We start from the raw sequence: 19,973 nt of genomic DNA, 5'->3' as shown, positions 1-19,973 counted from the left end.
ACTTGTCTTGATGAAGAGGGACATGATTTCTTTAGATATCTTTTTATTTTTTTTTCTTATTTTTTTTCCAATTCCCCCCCTTTGTCTTTTTGTACTTTTTCTTTTATTTTTCTTAGTTTGCATTATGTTTTTTACCCTTGTGTTTTTAAACTTTAATTAAAATTATTTTTTTAAAAAAAAATGTCTAGTAGGATCCCTGTGGAAATGTCAGCAGATCCAATGAGGCTGACTGCCTCAAGTTGACTGAAAAAGACTTGATTAAGCAAGCTTAATCTCTCAACCTCCACAACCTTAAAATGAGTGCTTCAACTCCCAGAATTCCCCAGCCAGCATATTGCTGATCTTCTATATTGCAGGGGTCTTCAAACTTGGCCCTTTGATGACTTGTGGACTTCAACTCCCAGAATTCTGAGGAATTCTGAGAGTTGAAGTCCACAAGTCATAAAAGGGCCAAGTCTGAAGACCCCTCCTTTACATGATTGCTACAGTGGTTTATGCTGGCTGGGAAATTCTGGGAGTTGAAGTCCACAAGTCATAAAAGGGCCAAGTTTGAAGACTTCTAATGCTATAGATCAACATGGCATGTGAATGAGTCCAGTTATGCCCAGACTGCTTTTTCCAGATGTTTTATGATTTCAGTTCTCAGCAATTCCGGGCAGCATCCAGTCTGGAGAAGGCTGGCCTAAGGCCTCTCTTTGTCTTTGAGACTTGTTGCTTCAAATAGAATCTAATTAGCACTGTATTTTGGCTTTTTACAAAACCGTTCATTTGTCTACTAGCTGAATTTTGCCTGCATGAAAGACCATAATGGAAAAAAAAAACCAGGTTGGTATGTGAATTTTATGCCAAACCTGAAAACACATTTCATGGTAGAAACCAGAGGGCAATCTCATTAGTTCATGGCAGCCACTGAGTCTTATGGTTTTCTAAAAAAAAAAAACCAACTGATTTATAGTGGCAAAAAGTGTAAGTGTACTAAAGCCCACACCTAATACATCTGTTCATCTTTAAGGTCACAAGACCTTCCATTGTTTTGATCTGCTGTGGAATCTACGTAGTTCACATTACTCAACCCAGCTATAGCTGGTGAGTTTGCAAGAGATGTCTGGAATTCTTGTTTTGTTTCCTTTAGTAACCATAACTTGAATGTGAATCACAAAAGGAAAGACATTTTAAAAGGTAGTAAAACCCCGGTCTGGTTTTGGCATAACCAAAAGCAGACGTCAGAGATGTTAGAATCAACCACCCATCTCTCAGCAAGCTTGGGTTGATACCAAACAAGATGAGATATAGTTCTATCAAAAGACTATGAAGCCTCTTACAGAACAGATGTGACAGAACTAGGCTGGGAACTAATACATCCAGATGATTTAGTTACTCAGTTGTTTTGAATCTGCTCTGGATTTAAAAATAATGAAGTCAAATTGTGTCATGTTTGTTTTATTAAGGTGGTTTTTAAGAGCTGTGTGGTTACTGTTAGCATAACTTAGCTCAACCTTCTCCAACTGAGTGTCTTCCAGAAAGGCTGGAATTTCTGGAAGCTGTTGTCCAAGCTTATCTGGAGAGAACCTAGCTAATGATAGCCTAGATTTTCTTGGATGAAATGAAATACTAATCAAAGATTGGCAGTAGTATATGGCACACACCAATACCCCAACACAACAATTTGTTCTCAAAATAACATTTTAAACTGTGGAGATCTCTTGAGATTTTGGTGTCCTCTTAAATGTTCTCACGAGATTTCAATTAACACACAAGACAGATGGATATAGGTGCTCCAGGGCAGAAAACAAGGCTAACTCCATAACGGATGGCCCCAGAGCTATAGCTAGCTTGGAGAAGTTGGGCTCCAGCCAAAAGAGAATTGGTCTCGGAGAAGCTACTGTAAGCAACAAAAGAATAACAACCGCTCTGTGGTTCCAAGGACTCATATGGATGGAATATGGTCTTCTGGTTCTCCAGTGTTATTCTTTCTAATCCATCTTAAAAAAATTTCTCTCTCTCTCTCTCTTGAGTAAGAACTATACATAAGAAATAAGACTGTTGAGAATTTCCCATTTTTTTGGGATGTTTCCAACATGGCAATTGCCTTTCTTAACTCAAAGGAGATGAAACTGTAAATATGAGGTTCGGAAGAAATGTAGCATCATATAATTAAACATGACAAGAAAAAGAACTCCGTTCCTGGGGAGGTCATGCGAGGGAAGGACATAAAGAAGTCAAGAGAACAGCTGGGGCCCCACAGTTGACGTCCCAGCCCTATTGACATCTATTTTTGAAGCATTTAGAAAGAGATGGGACTTCTATCACCTAGTCATAGCTGCCCTCGTTTTATACAACTCCATTTCTCATGCCCCTACATCATACATAAATGTGTGTGCGCATGTGTGTATGCCTTCAAATCAGTCTTAACCTCTGGCAACTCCCTGGATGTCCTTATAGTTTTCTTGGCAAGATTTCAGAAGTGGTTTTCCATTGCCTCCTTCCTAAAGCCAAGAGTGAGTCTATTGGCCTAAGATCACCCAGCTGGCTTTGTGCCTAAGGTGGTACTAGAACTCCCGGTTCCTAGCCCAATGCCTTAACCACTACACCAAACTGGCTCTCATACATAAACTAGTACTACATATACAGTGGACAAACAGAGCTTTGGTTTGTCCACTGTATACGTACTACTAGTTTATTCAGTCCTACTGCTTTGTGTTGGATGCTATTCAGAGTCACATTGTTTGAGTTGAGGGACCCTTTAAAACCAATCAATCAATCAATAAATCCCTGCTTTCAGGAACCTCATTCAACGTCAATTGCCCCATATCAGTAATGAAGGCTTTCAGTTGTTTTGAAGCAGGAGTCATTAAAAAAAAAAAACACCAAATCCTAAAATAATCCTTAAAAACATGCAATGTTAAGCCTACCAAGGAAATTTATAGGCCATGGCTCTACTCTCACTCTGCCCCCTAAAAGTTCAACTCTATCAAATAACTGTCCCTCTTTAATACAGTAAAATGTAGGCATTAAGGAAACAGTAGTAATAGTAGTAAAGTTGGAAGGGACCTTGGAGGTCATCTAGTCCAACCCCCTGCTCGGGCAGGAAACCCTACACCATTTCGGACAAATGGCTGTCCAGTCTCTTCTTAAAAACTTCCAGTCATTAGTAGAGAGAATAGCACGGGCTCACCCTGCGATGTTGGCCATGGAACTTAAGGCATCGTATCCTTGAGCAATAGTGACCCGAGGAACTTGGTCCATTGCTAAGACGGTGGCTTTGCGCTGAGCAAGCTTCTCCAAGAGATCTGGATTCTGCGCTGGATAGATAAAGCTGACCAGAACCGATTTCTCCTTGAGTAAGGTGGTCTCGTGGATTCCCAGCTTTTCATTAAAAACTGGAGCTCTGACCTTTGAGAAAATAAATACCATATTACACTGCTTTGTTAGAAGAAAGAAAATTCCATGCGCCAAAGCGAGGACTGGGTTACAAGTTTTTCTCTCTAATACACTGGACCACTTCATACTCATAATTATCGATCATAAACCATGACATATAGTCCAAATTATTGTTCAAAACCCGATGTCAACGCTGCTAACATCGGATGTTTTTGCTTTGACAACATATGGAGTTGCAACCATTTTCCTTCTTGTGTTTTACTCTTAGAATTAGAGTTAGAATTAGATGATACTTGGGGGGGGGAGGAGGAATGTGCATGGGAGTTTAGTTAGACATAACAATACTGGACCTAGTGTGTGAACCAAGGTTATTGAAATAAGAGATGATAAGAATTGGCGGGTTAGAGAACTGGATGGAAAGCCTGCATTTCAAACTAATTAGAGAATGTGATTTATGACTGTAAATTAGAAGGAGGGAATTGTGCTTTGATACTATGTGCTCAGGGGAGAGGAATTCAGATTTTGGCTTTGACTATGTAAGTGCCGAAGCTATGCTATTCGAATAAAGGTTCTTTAAGGTAAACAATGCCTTGAAGTTCTTTGAAGAGTTTCATCTGTCGGAACCATGACATTAAGCCAAAATCTGATTATGACTTATTGAACCATGAACCCAATCCCTGCTTACTTTACACTTTGCATCCATTAAAATAATAATTATTGGATCAGCAAAGAGTAGAAATTTCATTTCCACTTTGGATTTTTGTGATCAGCTCCTCACATCTCTGAGATTTATACGTCTTTGCTGGCACAATATTTCAACATTTGTTCCTTATTTTCACTCTTATTGCTGGTAAATGCCAGACAAATATTTGAATATTATTTTGCTATTACACTCTGCTCTGCTCTGCTATGTTTGTTTTATTGAATATACCACGATTGGCTGAGTTTCTACATTGCGCTAAACCATATACACCACTATTCACAAATTGTCATGGCTTAATAAGGCTAAAATATTAATTCAAAACCACATGATGGCTTAGAGAAATAAAGGAATAATCCTAACTCAAGGATGGGAATGTTGTGAACTCTCCTTTCCGTAATCTGACATTTCATAAATTCAAAGCCGTATTCATCTCTAATGATGTATTGTGTATTTCTTTGTATTTATTTATTTGATTTTTAGCTCATCTTTATTATTGTTTATAAATAGCTCAAGACAGTGAACATACCCTAACACTCTTTCTTCCTCCTATTTTCCCCACAATTCTGTGAGGTGGGTTGGGCTGAGAGCAGGTGACTGGCTCAAGGTCACCTCTAGCCAGCGTTCATGACTAAGGCGGGACTAGAACTCACAGTTTCCTCGAATTGGCCAAAATCACCCAGTCATCTTTCATGCCTAAAGCAGGACTAGAATTCACCATCTCCTGGTTTCTAGACCAGCACCTTAACTGTTACACTAAACTACCATCCATCCATCCATCCATCCCTCTCTCTCTCTCTCTCTCTCTCTCTCTCTCTCTCTTTCTTTCTCTTTCTTTGTATTTTGGGTGCCATCCTTTTTAACTTTATTCATATAAATAGAGGATGTAAGTTGCCCAGAGTCAGTTTTGAATGAAGAAGTTCAAAAGTCCTGTCGTGTCCGTCCATCCATCCATCCATCCGTCCAGCAGTCCAGCAGTTAAATACTCTTGCCTACCAGACCTGGCAGTTTTATTTCATTCTTGCCTTTAGAACGATATCGGATCCAAACACGGTTTCCAGGTCCCCAATTTTGGCTCCTGCCTCTATGTACTGGTCATCAGAGAACTTGGCTTCTTCACCTGCTCTGTGCTCCACTTGCACACGAAAGCCCTGCTTCACCAAAGCTTGGACACCCGCAGGAGAGAGAGCTACTCTTTTTTCATTTTTATATACTTCTTTAGGAATGCCAACCACAAGATCTTCGTAGCGGATTCCTGTATGAAACAGACCAACAAAAAGATTGATCGGCAGAGAGGAAGGAAGCCAACGTAGACGTGATCTCAATGAACTTCAGTGCTTCCTGGGAATGTTGGAGTTGTCAGGCAGAAACACAGAAAATAAATCAAAATAATAAACCGAAAGTATCTGGAGAGCTTCGGTTGGGAAAAAGCTAATTACAAATATACTACTACTTATTTATGCATTTGATTAATGCATAATTATTATTATATTATAATATTATAACCGCTGAAAAATTTCAGCATGGAAGAAAAGACCTGGAGCAATAAAACCTCGTAATACATAATAAGTATTTTCCAAAAGAGTGGAAGTAGAATCAGAAGAAAAAAATCCCAGTCAGGACTATAAAGGCCATTCTACAATTTCTGTAACTTAAAAAAAATGCCTGACTTTTTTCCTCGCCTAAAACAAAGAGGCTCTACTGAGCTTTCCCAGAGAGGAGAATATTTTAAAGAACCATCTTTCATAGCTTGTTCAAACAGCATCCCTCAGTTGACACTCTCAGTGATCAAGCAGGTAACACAGGACAGAACAGGTTAAGAAATATCTGAGGACCAAACCCAAGAAGGGTTAAAAAGTTAAAATACCATTTGAACTGAACATTAAATCAGGAAACTCAACAGTTTATTGAAGAACAGGTATACTGCCATATCCTTCCATTATATCCTTCGGAGAAAGCCTGCAAGATGGAATAATGGAGTTCTCTCTCTCTCTCTCTCTAGGACTGCTTCAGACATCATGCAAACAATGCTTTAGTGTGTTGTGTGAGTTTAACTTGTACCTTTTATTCCCAAGCTAGAGAGAATTTTCAGATGCAGAAAAAAAAAGGGAAATTTGAAGGAAGGGGGATGTGAACATAACATACATAAATGTTTTGGAGAATGTGAATCTGGATTTTAGTTTACTCTTTGAGGTCTTCTGTTAGCCTGGGTTTCAGCTCCTATCAACCACAGACCAACACTCTTGTAGCCTTGATTTCACTTCAAAGAACTTTTCAAAGTGAGCTTCCTTCTCTCACTTCACACAGCTCCACTGAACACCCTTCACAACATAATAGGCAAAGTGGTATAGAAGTGGGGGGGGGGTTAGTGGCCAAAGATGGAACATCCCACCCTCAAAGTGCAATTCCATAGCCAACTCACACAGTTACACAAAGATGCAGGAAGATGCCGAAATAATAACAAATTATAGTTTGGTTTGCAAAATACTTGACTGGGATATGGTTTACACGAACTTTTGAGCTGTTTACACTTATAAAAAAGGTGCAGGATCAGCTACACGTAGTGATGGGAGAACCTCAAGTCCACTGGCTTTTGGGGCAGGAAATGGAAAACAAAGAAACAAGACAGCAATGTCAAAATGAGCTGGACGTTCTTCCTTTTTCATTTCCTTCTCGCTCCTGGCTTGAATTAACTGCAAGTATTTGTAACAAGAGGAAAAAATAGTCATTATGCAAATCTGAAGCCACGCCTTTAAAAAAACTGATTATGTAAAGGCAGGGTTACATATTACTTTTTAAGATGATCCACCCATCATATTGGGTCATGGTTACCTGAATAAGCCATAGTTGACAGGCTTCATGCAATACCTTAAGCCATTATATGATTTTGGTTTAATCTGTTGAGGAATGCAGCCGGTTTAGAACTGCAGTCAACCTGGATCATATTTTGTGAGGTTCTTGTTTTCTTGCAGCCGTTTCATTACCCAACTAGGTAACATCATCAACTGGTCTAGTATTAATCTTGGTATTAATCCCTGTTATCTGGCTGATGATTACTGGTGAACAGGTGTCTTGGTCTTTTTGTTTTCTTCTTGGCTTTTGGATTGTTGAGTGGCATGTAAGCCAATTGTACAGTATGTGTATAGACAACAGTCAAATAGTAACCATCAGCCTGATCAAGGAACCATCAAGGACATTCCCACAAACATTGATAGGACATACATACCACAGTATATAAAAAGAGAGCAAGCCCTACTCACTTGTGTTACAACCAAGCTCAGAGAGCACCAGCGACCCCACAGTTAAAACCCAGAGCTTACACCAGGGGTCTTCCTCAGCATACTTGACTGAGGAATTCTGGGAGTTGAAGTTCACAAGTCATAAAAGAGCCAAGTTTGAAGACCCCTGGCTTACACTATAAAAATGCTGAGACTCATTGTCCTTCACTATATATAACCTTGGAATGTGATGGATATATGAGAAGCCAGAGATGCGGAATGTTGCCTAAGACAGAACGTTCACACAATCATACATACTTTGATTTCTTGGTCCCTATACAAATGCAACACCCCCATCATAAGAAACACTCTGATGGGAATTTCACCACAACTACTGTATCCTTGGTAATGAATTCCAAATGCATTTTTCCATCAAACTGAGACTGACATTTGTTGCAATGGGCTAATGCTTTGTTTAATCAAGAAGAAATTGGGCAGCCATTTGTCTGGAATGTTATAGAGTCTTCTGATCAAGCAGCGGGATGGACTAGAAGACCTCCAAAGTCCCTTCCAACCCTATTATTCTGTGTTCTAATTTATTTAGTGAAATAATTAAGAAAGAAGGTAATAGCCAGAAGATGCATTCCAGCAGGTAGCAGATGGTTAATAGAACATAATTTGGATTTCTGCACTTAACAGCTGTTGGACTGACAGACTTCAAGATTTCTTTCCAATGCTAGGATTCTATAAATTTAGCTACAGCAGATTTAATTTACAAAATGTCATTTTTCTTGTCTTTCTCTGCACCTCTTTGCTGAGTACTGTATCTAATTACTGTAAGTTATAACTTTTCCCCCCTTTTCTGTACAATTACAAAGTCACTGTGAAATTTGCAATGATCTCCTTTGTATGTTGAAAATGAGTCAGTTTATACATTACCCTGTCCAGTATTTCTCGGTTACAATATCCACCAGAGCCTGTTTCCAAACTATGCTTTTTAGCAATTAAACTCTGTTTTAGGTTGACTTTTGCTTTGCTTATTTTATCTCATTGGGCAATCATTTTCTGGAACCGGCTAAAATAAATCTAAACTACTGTTCTTGCAAGAGTAAACAATATTTAATGTGCCATTGTTACTTTATGGCTAGTCTTACCCAATGGTAACAAGTAAAATGGAAAACTTGAAAGGAAATTAAAATCCAAGGCTAAGGTCCAACCTACAAGTGAAACTCAGAGGCGTATTTTGGGTAGATTTTTTTTTTTTTAATGAAAGCCAATTTCTGTAATAGCAATCAAATGGAGGTAAAAAGGTTGGGGACTGGATACCTAATTCTTTCCCATCCTCCTGTCTGCCTACTCAATTTTTCTTTCCCTAAATGTCATTCTTCCCCACAAGGGGAATGACACCCTGCAGAATTCTTCTTTGAAGAAAAACTTACAGGACGTGCAATTTTGAACAGAAGAGCTTTTGAAAAAGGAAAGGTGAAGCATTGAAGTAGCCTTTAATTGGCTCACCGCTTTTTCAGTTTTCAATTATAGTTTACGACAACTGCTTTCCATTTAAATAATAATAAAAGGGAGTTGCATGTGTGACCTGCATCCATACTCCAGGATTTGCCAGTGTGGTTTAAAAAAAAGTATATTTGCCTTTTGTAGAGACTGGTCATGATAAGGTAATGATCTTACCATATTGGTTGGCTTTACTAGTAAACTTTATTCAGATGCATACATTTCCTTATATTATACAAAATAGTTCGGCACTGTTGTTATTTTGAATTGTTCATGCGACTTCAGACTTTTGGTTTCATCAAATCATTAAAACGTGGAACATAGAATCAGAGAGCTGGAAGAGAGGTCATCTAGTCCAGCCCCCTGCTCAACCCCTTGCCCCCTTGTATCATTCTGCTCAAGTGGTGGTCCAGTCTCTTCTTGAGAACCTCCAGGGATGGAGCATCCATTTATTATTGTAGGGCTACAGGAATATGTCCCATTAGTTTGTTATACATTTGAAAACTGAAAAACTAACCTGACATTTAGGATGCTGTACCCTTGCCCAGAAAATTACTCCAGATTTCTAAAGAACTTCTACAAAATTTATTTTAATCACTAATCAATCTCTTCTTTTCCAATTAGCATCTGGTGTTCAAGATTTTTTTTTTGCATGTTTAAAATTACGACTACCGAGCAACTGTTCCTAACGTTACACAAGAAGCTATTAGAAAAATATAATTACAGAAAGAAAGAAAGAAAGAAAGAAAGAAAGAAAGAAAGAAAGAAAGAAAGAAAGAAAGAAAGAAAGAAAGCCTGAATTAATTATGCTGTAAAGAAGTCCAACTCACTAGTCATCCCAAGATCCTTAGATCTCACCAGTCTCTAAACATTGCTTTGATTTAATGGCTAGTTAATGTTACTGAAACCCAAACAAGTGAGATGAATATTCCATTGCACATTCTCTAAGAAGGAATTAGCATTTCCAGAATGCAGAAATTACATTGAGAATTCAAGAAAGTTGATATACTCTATTAAAGAAATCTCTATCTTAAATCTGTGGCCTTTCTTTGTAGATAGTCTGAGTCAGGGTGTGTGTGCCCCAAAACTGTGTCTCTGAAGCCTGCAAATATTCTGCATCCTAACAAGAACATCCCTTCGTGCATGTGGATCACTATGTGAGTTGAGCAGCTATATAAATTTGTTTCACAAATACATTTCTAATTTGAGGGCTTTGCTGTATCAGTGACTGGCAATCTGAAGCTCCAGAGCTACAAATGTCCATCAAGGTCAACGAAGTTAACGCTTTAGTGAAATTGCTGAAGAGTTTGAGATCTGCTCTTGGCTGGTTTCAGGGTTCAGTCGAAAATTGTTCTAAGTAGTTTTCTCAGGTGAATTACATTTGGCTAAAGCAAAACCATCCATGGAAAGAGAGCTTGATGAAACCAAAACCCGTTTTTTCATTGATTATGACTTCAATTAACTTTCTTCTCAAGTGGATTTAGTCTCACTTAGACTGACCATTTTTGATCTAATTAGCATAAAGGTGAAAGATCTAAACCAGAGGTTCCCAACTTTTTGGGCACCAGGGACCGGTTCCGTGGAGAGAGGTTTTTCCGTGGACCGGAGGGGGCATGGTTTTGTCTGCTGCCTGCATCCTACAGAACAGTGCTTCTCAACGTTTGTGTGACGGCGACCCCCGTCACACAAACGTTCTGCGCATGCGCGGCGCTGCGCGCATGGGGTCGGGCCCCCCATGTGCAGCGTGCATGCGCGGCACGCCCCATGCGCGGCGTGCATGCGCAACGGCCCCCACACATGGTGCGCGTGCACGGCGCCGCTCCCATGCGTGGCACGCATGCGCAGCGGCGCCCCATGCGCGGCACGCGTGCACGGCACCGCGAAAAATGGCGGATTGCCACCTTTGGCGACCCCTGAAAAATGGTCGATCGACCCCAAATGGGGTCGCGACCCATAGGTTGAGAACCGCTGCTACAGAACATCCTCATCCAGATGTTCTGGATGAGGCTTTGCTTGTTTGTGCAGACCGGTTGCTGGCATGCTATGGCCCGGTACCGGTCCACAGACCAGGGGTTGGGGACTTCTGATCTAAACTGTCCTCAGCTCAATTTTCATATTTTGATTATTCTTATGATTAGGAATGGGATAGTCTCCTTTTGTGACATTTTTTATCAACAGTGGATCTCACTGCTTTTCATTAACTGACCTCAACTAGTATTTCTCCTCACTAAATCATTAATTTTACCTTTTGCTTTCTGGTCACTCCACAAAGCATGGAACGTTTTAAAAGAGCGCGGTCCAGTTTTGGGCTGAAATGTCCTGGCACTGAGAGAGAGGAAGAAGGGCAACAAAATGTTGCTTCGATTTCTCACCAATGTAGCCATCTTCCCGGGTCCAGCAAAAAAAGGTAGTCTGACCCTGATGTTGGTCCAGATGTTCTGTAAGCAGAAAAAGTTTACTAGGATAGACATCAGCGAGAGCAAACAGGATACCACCAGGATCATATCACCAAACTTTCACATTTACAGGTAGTCTTCCATTTACAACCATTCTTTTAGTGACCGTTCAATGTTACAATAGCACTGAAAAAAGTGACATGACTATTTTTCACGCATATGACCGTTGCAGCATCCCCACGGTCACGTGATCTAAATTCAGTTGCTTGGAAACTGACATGACGGTTGATGGTGGTTGTTGTGTTCTGGGATCATGTGATCCCATTTTGCGACTTTCTGATAAGCAAAGTCAACAGGGAAGCCAGATTCACAACAACCACGTTACTAACTTAACAACTGCAGTGATTCAGTTAACAGCTGCGGCAAGAAAAGTCGCAAAATGGGGCAAAATTCACTTAACAACTGTCTTGCTTAACACCAGAAAATTTGGGGTCAATTGTGATCGTAAGTTGAGGACTACCTATATTCTAACACAAATATGCTGATTTTTCTAACACTTCAGGTCTGCCCTTTTGCTGATCATCATCAGGTCACTGACATGCCCCCTGCAGACTAAAAATACAACTTTCAATTTACCCTCCCCATCACAAAAAGCTTGCCCACCTCTAGGCTAATCCATCATGTGGTTTGCTTTCATTTTACCATGTTGTGGGGACGAAGCAGTTGTGGTTGGTAAACTATGATTTGTGGCTAAATGTATAGGCTAAATCCAGACATTTGTAGGCCTTCCAAGAAATGTAAAAAAGATGTTGAGACTCTAGAAAGAGTACAGAGAAGAGCAACAAAGATGATTAGGGGACTGGAGGCTAAAACATACAAGGAACAATTGCTAGAATTGGGTAGGTCTAGTTTAACGAAGAGGAGGACAAGGGGGGACATGATAGCAGTCTTCCAATATCTCAGGGGCTGCCATAAAGAAGAGAGAATCAAGCTATTTTCCAAAGTGCCTGAAGGCAGGACAAGAAGCAACGGGTGGAAACTAATCAAGGAGAGAAGCAACCTAGAACTAAGGAGAAACTTCCTGACAGTGAGAACAATTAATCAGTGGAACAGCTTGCCTCCAGAAGCAGTAAATGCTCAACACTGGAAGTTTTTAAGAAGAGATTGGACAGCCATTTGTCTGAAATGGTGTAGGGTTTCCTGCCTGAGCAGGGGGTTGGACTAGATGACCTCCAATGTCCCTTCCAACTTTACTATTATTATTATATAAAGTGTTTCAGATTTTCTTTGAAAAGATCTCCAGTGTCCAGAATACCCTTGATCAAATTTCCCAGAAAAGTGGCTAGTGTAGAGAAGAATCTGATGAATTTTATGGCTTCTGTTAAGCTGTAGACACAGCAAACACACACACACACACACACACACACACATACTCATAAAATTTCAAGCAAATTAACAAACTGAAGTATGCTGCTTATGGTTAGAAGGCCCTGAGATTTTCAATTTCAAAAGTTCAGTCTAGTTATTTAATTTTCATCAGCTTATCCAAATGTGGAAAGTCTGACCACATAAAACCATAGTATCCAAAAGGATTTAGTATCTGAAACAGTTACACTTCTGTCTCCCACATCCCACATGCTTGGATAAATGTCTGTGCTCTCAAACAGATACATGAGTAAAATGAAGCAATGAATCATTGACTTTCCATGAACAGATATGATAGAAGTTCAGACAGAACTGGCATAAGATCCTGCTTAATATCCTGCTTAATATATGTTGCTTCTCAATGCCTCTTAGCTTTTTTAAGAAGACAAACACTCTGAATCTAGAAACAGGTGTAATTTGGAGATGTCATCCAACTTTGAAGAATAGTCAAGCTGGGCAAGACGCCATATCAAACAAACCAGCCATCATGCTAGCCTACATAAATTTTTAGAGGAATTTGCTTCGTTTCAGGTCAAATTGGAAATAAATTGTTGCAATGGCCAGTGTGAAGCAACATGCCTCCTGTCACTTGTCTGAAAGCTGAATTTGATTTATAAATGGCAGGACTCCTTAACTGACCCCATTCCTGGCTTCTAACTTTCAAGAGAGAACAAGGACTGGGACTTAGGAAGAATGGGGACATACTGTAAGAGCCGTGGTGGCGCAGTGATTAGCATGCAGTATTGCAGGTTAACTCTGCATTCCCTCTACCAACAGTTTGATCATGACTGGCACAAGGATGATTCAGCCTTCCATCTTTCCAAGGTCAGTAAAATGAGGGATCAGATTGTTGGGGGTAAGAGGCTGACTCTTTAAACCGCTCAGAGAGGGCTGTGAAGCACTGTGAAATGGTATATAAGTCTAAGTGCTAATGCCATTATTACAGGTAGTCCTTCTCTTATAACCATTCATTTAGCCATCTTTTGAAGATACAATGGCATTTTAAAAAGTGATGCATGAGTAGTCCTCATACTTATGACCATTATACCACCACCACCCCCATGGTCACGTGATCAAAATTCAGGTGCTTGGCAATTGGCATGTATTCACAATAGTTGCAGCTTCCTAGGGTCATGTGATCCCCATTTGTGACCTTCCCAGCTGGCTTCCAACGATCAAGTCAATGGATGAAGTCGGATTCACTTAACTGCTGCATTGATTCATTCAACAATCATAGCAAAAAGGTTGTAAAGTCAGGCGTGGCTCACTTAACAACTGACTTGCAATGGAAATGCTGGTCCTAGGTTGGGGTCTTAAGTCAAGGACAACCTGTGTTGCTGGTCGCCCAATATCAGGGGTTATTCTGTCTGCTCAATGGTAGGGTTGATGTAGTATCTGCAGATGCAGAGTGAATATAGGCCAGTGGTGGTGAACCTATGGCACGCGTGCCAGAGGCGGCACGCGGAGCCCTCTCTGTGGGCACGCGCCATTGCCCCAGCACACTTGGTCTCTAAAGGTTTGCCATCACTGGCTTAAGGCCAGCCAGCCTGGAGCCGCCATTGGGGAGTCCACCATCCCACCCGCCAGAGACCCCCTGGATCTCCCTCAACCCTGCCTGGCTCCCACAGCTGTCCCTCCCCATAAGCAACATCAAGGTGGCCACGCCCACCCCGGCCATGCCCACCCAATCTGCCATGACTACTGCAGCCACACCCATCCAGTTGCCACGCCCACCCAGTCTGCCAAGCCCACTGTAGCTGCACCCGCCGAGTGGGCTGGCACCCGGTGATACATAAGTGGGTTTTGGGTTGCAGTTTGGGCACTCGGTCTCTAAAAGGTTTGCCATCACTGATATAGGCAATCTGATCTAAGGCCTCTCTCAATGGATGGATGACCATGAGTTATATAGAGTATCTAAAATATATTTACTGATTATGTGTTTTTGAGATCCAGTACATTGTTGAAAGCTTCAGTTTCCATTTAGACGTTCTCAAATGCGTTTGGGACTTCCAAAATTCTTAAGCTCCTTTATTCCAATCTTCATCTGAATGAAGTTTTAACAGAGAGTATATTTGCTTCTGATAGTTTACTATTGTTTCATTGGTTTGATGATTTGTTATGCAATACTAAATACTGCTTTATGATTTAGCTACTTATTTGTAGTCAAAAGTATGTTGCAATTCACGTTGTTTTTATTTGTTTGAGTCCAGATAGTGCATGAACTTTGGCAAAAAAATTATTTTGCATTTCGCAAAATAAAAGAGAAACAGCAATGTGACATTGACACACATGCCTTTTAAGTCCCTGAAAAATATAAAATGACACTTCCAAAAAGCCTACAAACAATTGGTTGAATCTTGCAGCCTGAATAAATTAGGTTAATTAAGATCCTTTGTGGTTTAATGAAATGTAAGACTTATTGCTCTGACTTGGTTCCTTCTAAAGGTATTAAAGCTGAGCTTTATGGTGGCCAGAAATTACAAGAGTACAAATCCAGATCATCTAGGAAAAAACTACTTGTCAGAAAAGTTGTGTCTCAGACTGTGGCCTTGGTTTGCTTGGGCCAGTAATGAAGAAGGGCAAAGAACCAAAAAAAAGAGTATTTTTTTTTTCTTTGTACGTTTACACAGAATCTACAAAAGTACAAAACGCTACTTTGCTCCCTTCTGGATTTTGAAACCTAAGAAAACATTGATTATATCAAATTCAAGCAAGATTAACTTGGCTTTGGTTTTTAAAATAAAGATAAAATCCTCAGAAGATTCCTGAATTCCCAACCTCCCGGTGTCATGTTTGTATGGAATTAATGCAGAATGTCCACCTGAAATCATCTGGACTATGAGATGATCCAATTCTGGAGCATGCCAGACCCAACAAGGTATTTTCTGGTGGGGGGGACCCCAGCTGAGTACTCCTAATAGATCTCTAACTCCAGTTCAACTCAACCGGTTGAGTCTCATCTCTTTTGTGGACAGAATAATCTGTCTTTCCCTGTTTCCTTGTGATGAGTGTTTTAAGGGCCTCCTTCACGCTCCACAAAGAAGAGTCGTTCTCAACACACTGGATATTATTACGGCCTTCACTTTCCACAGTTGTCTGCTGGAACACTGCAAAAACAAAGGACTCCTGGGAACCAGCTGAAGTAGTAACACTCTGCTCTATGTTTATGGCAAAGGACAGCAGGATGAAGAGCAATTAAGCAAAGACTAACCTGTAATTGGTGTCCTTAGGAGATTTCTCTGTCCTCCATAGAGAACACAAGGGCAGCCTTGGGGGGCTGCTGGCTGTTGACCTTCGTATTTGCAGCTTGAGAGAGAGGGGGCAGCTTGGGTGGTTTATAAATAGGTGCCATGTGATCCCAAAGGCACTTGGCACAGCCAGCCTGGAGTCTTTCAAAGCAATACAGAGCAGGATATCCTAAGAAGCTGTCCACAAGCTGACAATTCCTAGTTTTCTTGTGGCAATCAAGGAACGGAAAACCTGAGCCAGGTGAACAGACAAATAAGAGAAGAACAGAGCTGGAAGGGACCTTGGAGGTCTTCTAGTCCAACCCCCCCTCACCCAAGCAATAAACCCTATACCAGTGATGGCGAACCTTTTAGAGACCGAGTGCCCAAACTGCAACCCAAAACCTACTTATGTATCGTCAGGTGCCGGGTGGGCATGGCCCTTTTGGTGGGTGTGGGCAATTGGGTGGGCATGGCCCATTGGGTGGGTGTGGCTGTGGTCGTAACAGCAGACTGGGTGGGACTAAAAAGTTCAGTCAATCAATTCCAACTTTGCGAGATCTTTTTTTTCCCGTGAGAAGTTGAAATTGATTGATTGATTGAGCCTTTTTTTTTTTTTTTTTTGCATATGGCAGTGGAGGCCTAAAGCGAAAAGGTTTTATAAAACCCAGCTGAAGGCCTAGGACTGGAGCAATGGTGCGTGTGCCCGCAGAGAGGGCTCTGAGTGCCGCCTCTGGCACCCGTTCCATAGGTTTGCCACCACTGCCCTATATCACTTCAAACACGTTTCTCCAACCTCTTCTTAATTTGCCTTACGTTACATTATAGATTAGGCCTTAAGCTCTCATGTGTCCATCCCAAAGGTGCTTTTTCCAAAAGGCAACTGGACTTTCTTCGTTTGTTCTTTGAAAATGTTTCACTTCTCATCCAAGAGGCTTCTTCAGTTCTGAAGAACCAAGCTGAAAAGAACTGAAGAAACATCTTGGATGAGAAGCGAAACGTTTTCAAAGAATAAAAAACCCAAGAAAGTCCAGTTGCCTTTTGGAAAAAGCACTGTGGGAAATCAGCCTCCCCCAGAGAAGGAAATATTAAAAGAGGCAGAAAAGCATGCCCAGTTTGCTTAATAGCCCCAAGTCTGCCTCCCCCAAGCAGAAACCAGCTCTGTACAAATGCAGATGCAGACCATTCAGGAAAGTTGGAGCTAGAAGCTTAGGAAGACAAAGACCCCTAAAATCTGCATACCCAACCCAAACTCTAAGAGTCGTTAGCCCCAGCACCTTTGGGACATAATAGGATTAACTCACAGATGCTAAAGGGACACAGGTCAGAATATATGACACTGGAAATAGCCTCAAAACAGGAACAGGAAATAACTCCAAACAAAAGGCTCCAGAGGGTATAAAAACCCACTCCCTACATGGGCTAGTTCCTTTTTCTGCCAGAACCATCTTTCTGTCTGGCTCTCCTCTCCAATAAACTGTAACATTTTTTCTAAAGCAGTCCCCATGTCGTTTATCCCCGGCTTGGACTGAACCATGATGAAGACTTCTCTTCCTACAGCACCTTTGGGAAAACCACAACCTGGATGATTGAGACTTTCCATAGACTCTCCTGTGTCTGTCACACCATTCATTGTTCCTAAAAGGGACCAGGGCTATGGTGACTTCAGGCCACTCAGCAGTTTGAACATCCTACTCACCCTGGCTGCCAACACTGAACATTTCATACTATCAGCATGATTGTGTGCCTTGCAGCTATTCATCGTCCTACAGCAGAAGAAATATACTCCAAACATGCATAAAGATGACCCAAAGTTGCTACTATTAAGCAGCAAGCTAATCCAGACCTTATAAGGCTTTCAGTATAAGTACCACAACGTTGAATCTTTCCCTTAAAACAAAATCCCTTTAATTGGCAGGATTCTTTATGTACCTTGAGGGATGGACAACCAGAATGCTGGAGCATGAAACTGGCACCAGACTTCAAAGATATGGGAAGCTCTATGATTATGATCTCTCGTCTGGGGGATAAGAGCATGAAAATGTCAGGATTTTAACTCCCCCAGTGGTAGATAAAGAGCAAAACTAAGTGGGCTTAATCGTACAGACCGGGAAAGTATGGAAGGATTATTAGCTGGCCATTAATCTTCGGGAATGGACATGAACAAGGCCTTGGTCTTGTTCTAAAAGCAGTGTAATTTAAAAAAAAAAAACTACAAGGAGATCGTGTCAACCTTACAGAAAAGCAGGCAGGGGATGAACTCAGAAAGGCTCTTACTTTCCAGTGTTTATTTTACCATAAGATGCAGAGATAGGAGTTGTCCAATCCTCCTCTTTTTGAGTCAGTTTTGACTCCTGGTGATTGCCTGGACAAGTCCCTGCAGTTTTCTTGGCAAGATTTTTCAGAAACCGTTTGCTGTGGCCTCTTTCTTAGAGCTGAGAGAGAGGGACGGGCCCAAGGTCATCCACCTGACCTAAGGCGGGACTAGAACTCACAGCCATGCCTTAACTCAGTGGTGGCGAACTTATGGCACGGATGCCAGAGGCGGCACTCAGAGCTCTCTCTGTGGGCACCCACACCGTCACCCCAGTCCTAGCCCTTCAGCTGGGTTTTATAAAACCTTTTTGCTTTAGGCCTCTGCTGCCATGTGCAAAAATAAAAGGTTCAATCAATCAGTCAATTTCAACTTCTTGCGGGGAAAAAAAAGATCTTGCAAAGTTGGAATTGATTGATTTAACTTTTTAGTCCCACCCAGTCTGCCGTTACCACCGCAGCCACGCTCACCCAATGGGCCACACCCACCCAATGGGCACACCCACCCAATGGCCACACCCACCCAGCACCCGACGATGCATAAGTGGGTTTTGGGTTGCAGTTTGGGCACTCGGTCTCTAAAATGTTTGCCATCACTGCCTTAACTACTGCACCAAGCTGGCTCTAATTAATTGTTTAGCGGCCTTATATTGAACTTCAGAGTTCTCTGTCTGAAGACCCCAGAAATCCAAGTGAGAATAAAGCTAAAGTCTTTCTTCTCCTGTGATAAAACATATTGTGCTTCCTTGATAGTTTATTTCTAATTCTAATTGTGCATCTGCAACTAAAAATCATAATACAGGTATTCAACTACTACTGCACTATGACTTCTCTCATCATACCTAAATTTTTAGAACCCAGATCGGTATAAAGTAGATTTTTGGAACAAATATAATATAAAAGATAATTCTGAGACGGCTGGAATATCAAAAAAAAGGAACTGACGTGATTTTTATGATATACATCTATAGCTGCAAACCTAAAGCATACCTGAGCATCCAATGTTGGATTCAAAACAAGCTTCCTAAAATAAAACATTATCATGAGTATGATCAAAAACACAGTAGCCCCAAGAGTGACAAGCCAAACTTTTATGCGGTCCAGAAAGCAGCAACTGTTTTCTGAATTAGCCTTGCTAAGAACCCCAGATGGAAAGCAAAAAAAAAAAAAAAAAAAAGTGCAATTATTATATGGACAAGTGAAGATATCTTTGATTCTTTGAGATTAACATATGTTTCTTATTGAAAAATGTTGCACACTGTTCTTCCCTCAGTGTACAAAAATGGTTAGTTAAGAAAATAAGCAAATAAATAAAAGAGGAATATCTTTGGCCACAGCAAAAAGTATGACATCATAGAAAATGCCAGAGATAGTCCAAAGGATGATACAGATTTAAGTTTGGCCTTGAGAAATACGTGGGATCAAAAAAAAAAGGTGGTTTTTATACTTGCTTTGCCCTCTGATTTCTGGATAAATAATCAGGTTGTCTGGTTAAAGAGCAAGGAAATCTTCCAGAAATCAAAAGCGTACAGCATCAAAAAACTGCAAAACCTTTGGCTAAGTTCTTTCTGCTCATTGGCTATCTAAGGTCATCAACCCAGAGTTTAGAATGGGGGTGGTCCAACCAGAGCAACTCTTAAGACCTGTGGAATTCAACTCCCCAGTCAATTATGCATGGAGTTGAAGTCCACACGTGGACTTGAACATTGAAGACGTGTGGACTTCAACTCCAGCATAATTGACTGGGGAATTCTGGGAGTTGAAGTCCATAGTTCTTAAAGTCGCCAAGGCTTGACCCTTGCTG

General features: G+C 41.0%; 1 protein-coding gene across 1 annotated transcript in view; it reads right to left on the bottom strand.

The window, feature by feature from the left end:
- Positions 1-15,980, bottom strand: part of LOC120315226 (NAD(P) transhydrogenase, mitochondrial-like) — a 46,046-nt gene extending 30,066 nt beyond the window's left edge. The window contains exons 1-4 of the mRNA XM_039359233.1: positions 15,841-15,980; positions 11,054-11,246; positions 5,107-5,336; positions 3,176-3,393 (exon numbers count right to left, since the gene is read on the bottom strand). Coding sequence (XP_039215167.1) covers positions 3,176-3,393; positions 5,107-5,336; positions 11,054-11,192 — 587 coding nt within the window. The 5' untranslated portion in view covers positions 11,193-11,246; positions 15,841-15,980. The remainder of the gene's footprint in view (positions 1-3,175; positions 3,394-5,106; positions 5,337-11,053; positions 11,247-15,840) is intronic.
- Between the last annotated feature and the right edge of the window lie 3,993 nt (positions 15,981-19,973).

The sequence above is a fragment of the Crotalus tigris genome, unplaced genomic scaffold (assembly GCF_016545835.1).
Source record: "Crotalus tigris isolate CLP2741 ecotype Arizona unplaced genomic scaffold, ASM1654583v1 scf7180000019068.10715455, whole genome shotgun sequence".
Lineage (NCBI taxonomy): Eukaryota > Metazoa > Chordata > Lepidosauria > Squamata > Viperidae > Crotalus > Crotalus tigris.
Note: the sequence above shows the minus strand (reverse complement) of the source record. Positions and strands in the feature narration are given on the sequence as shown.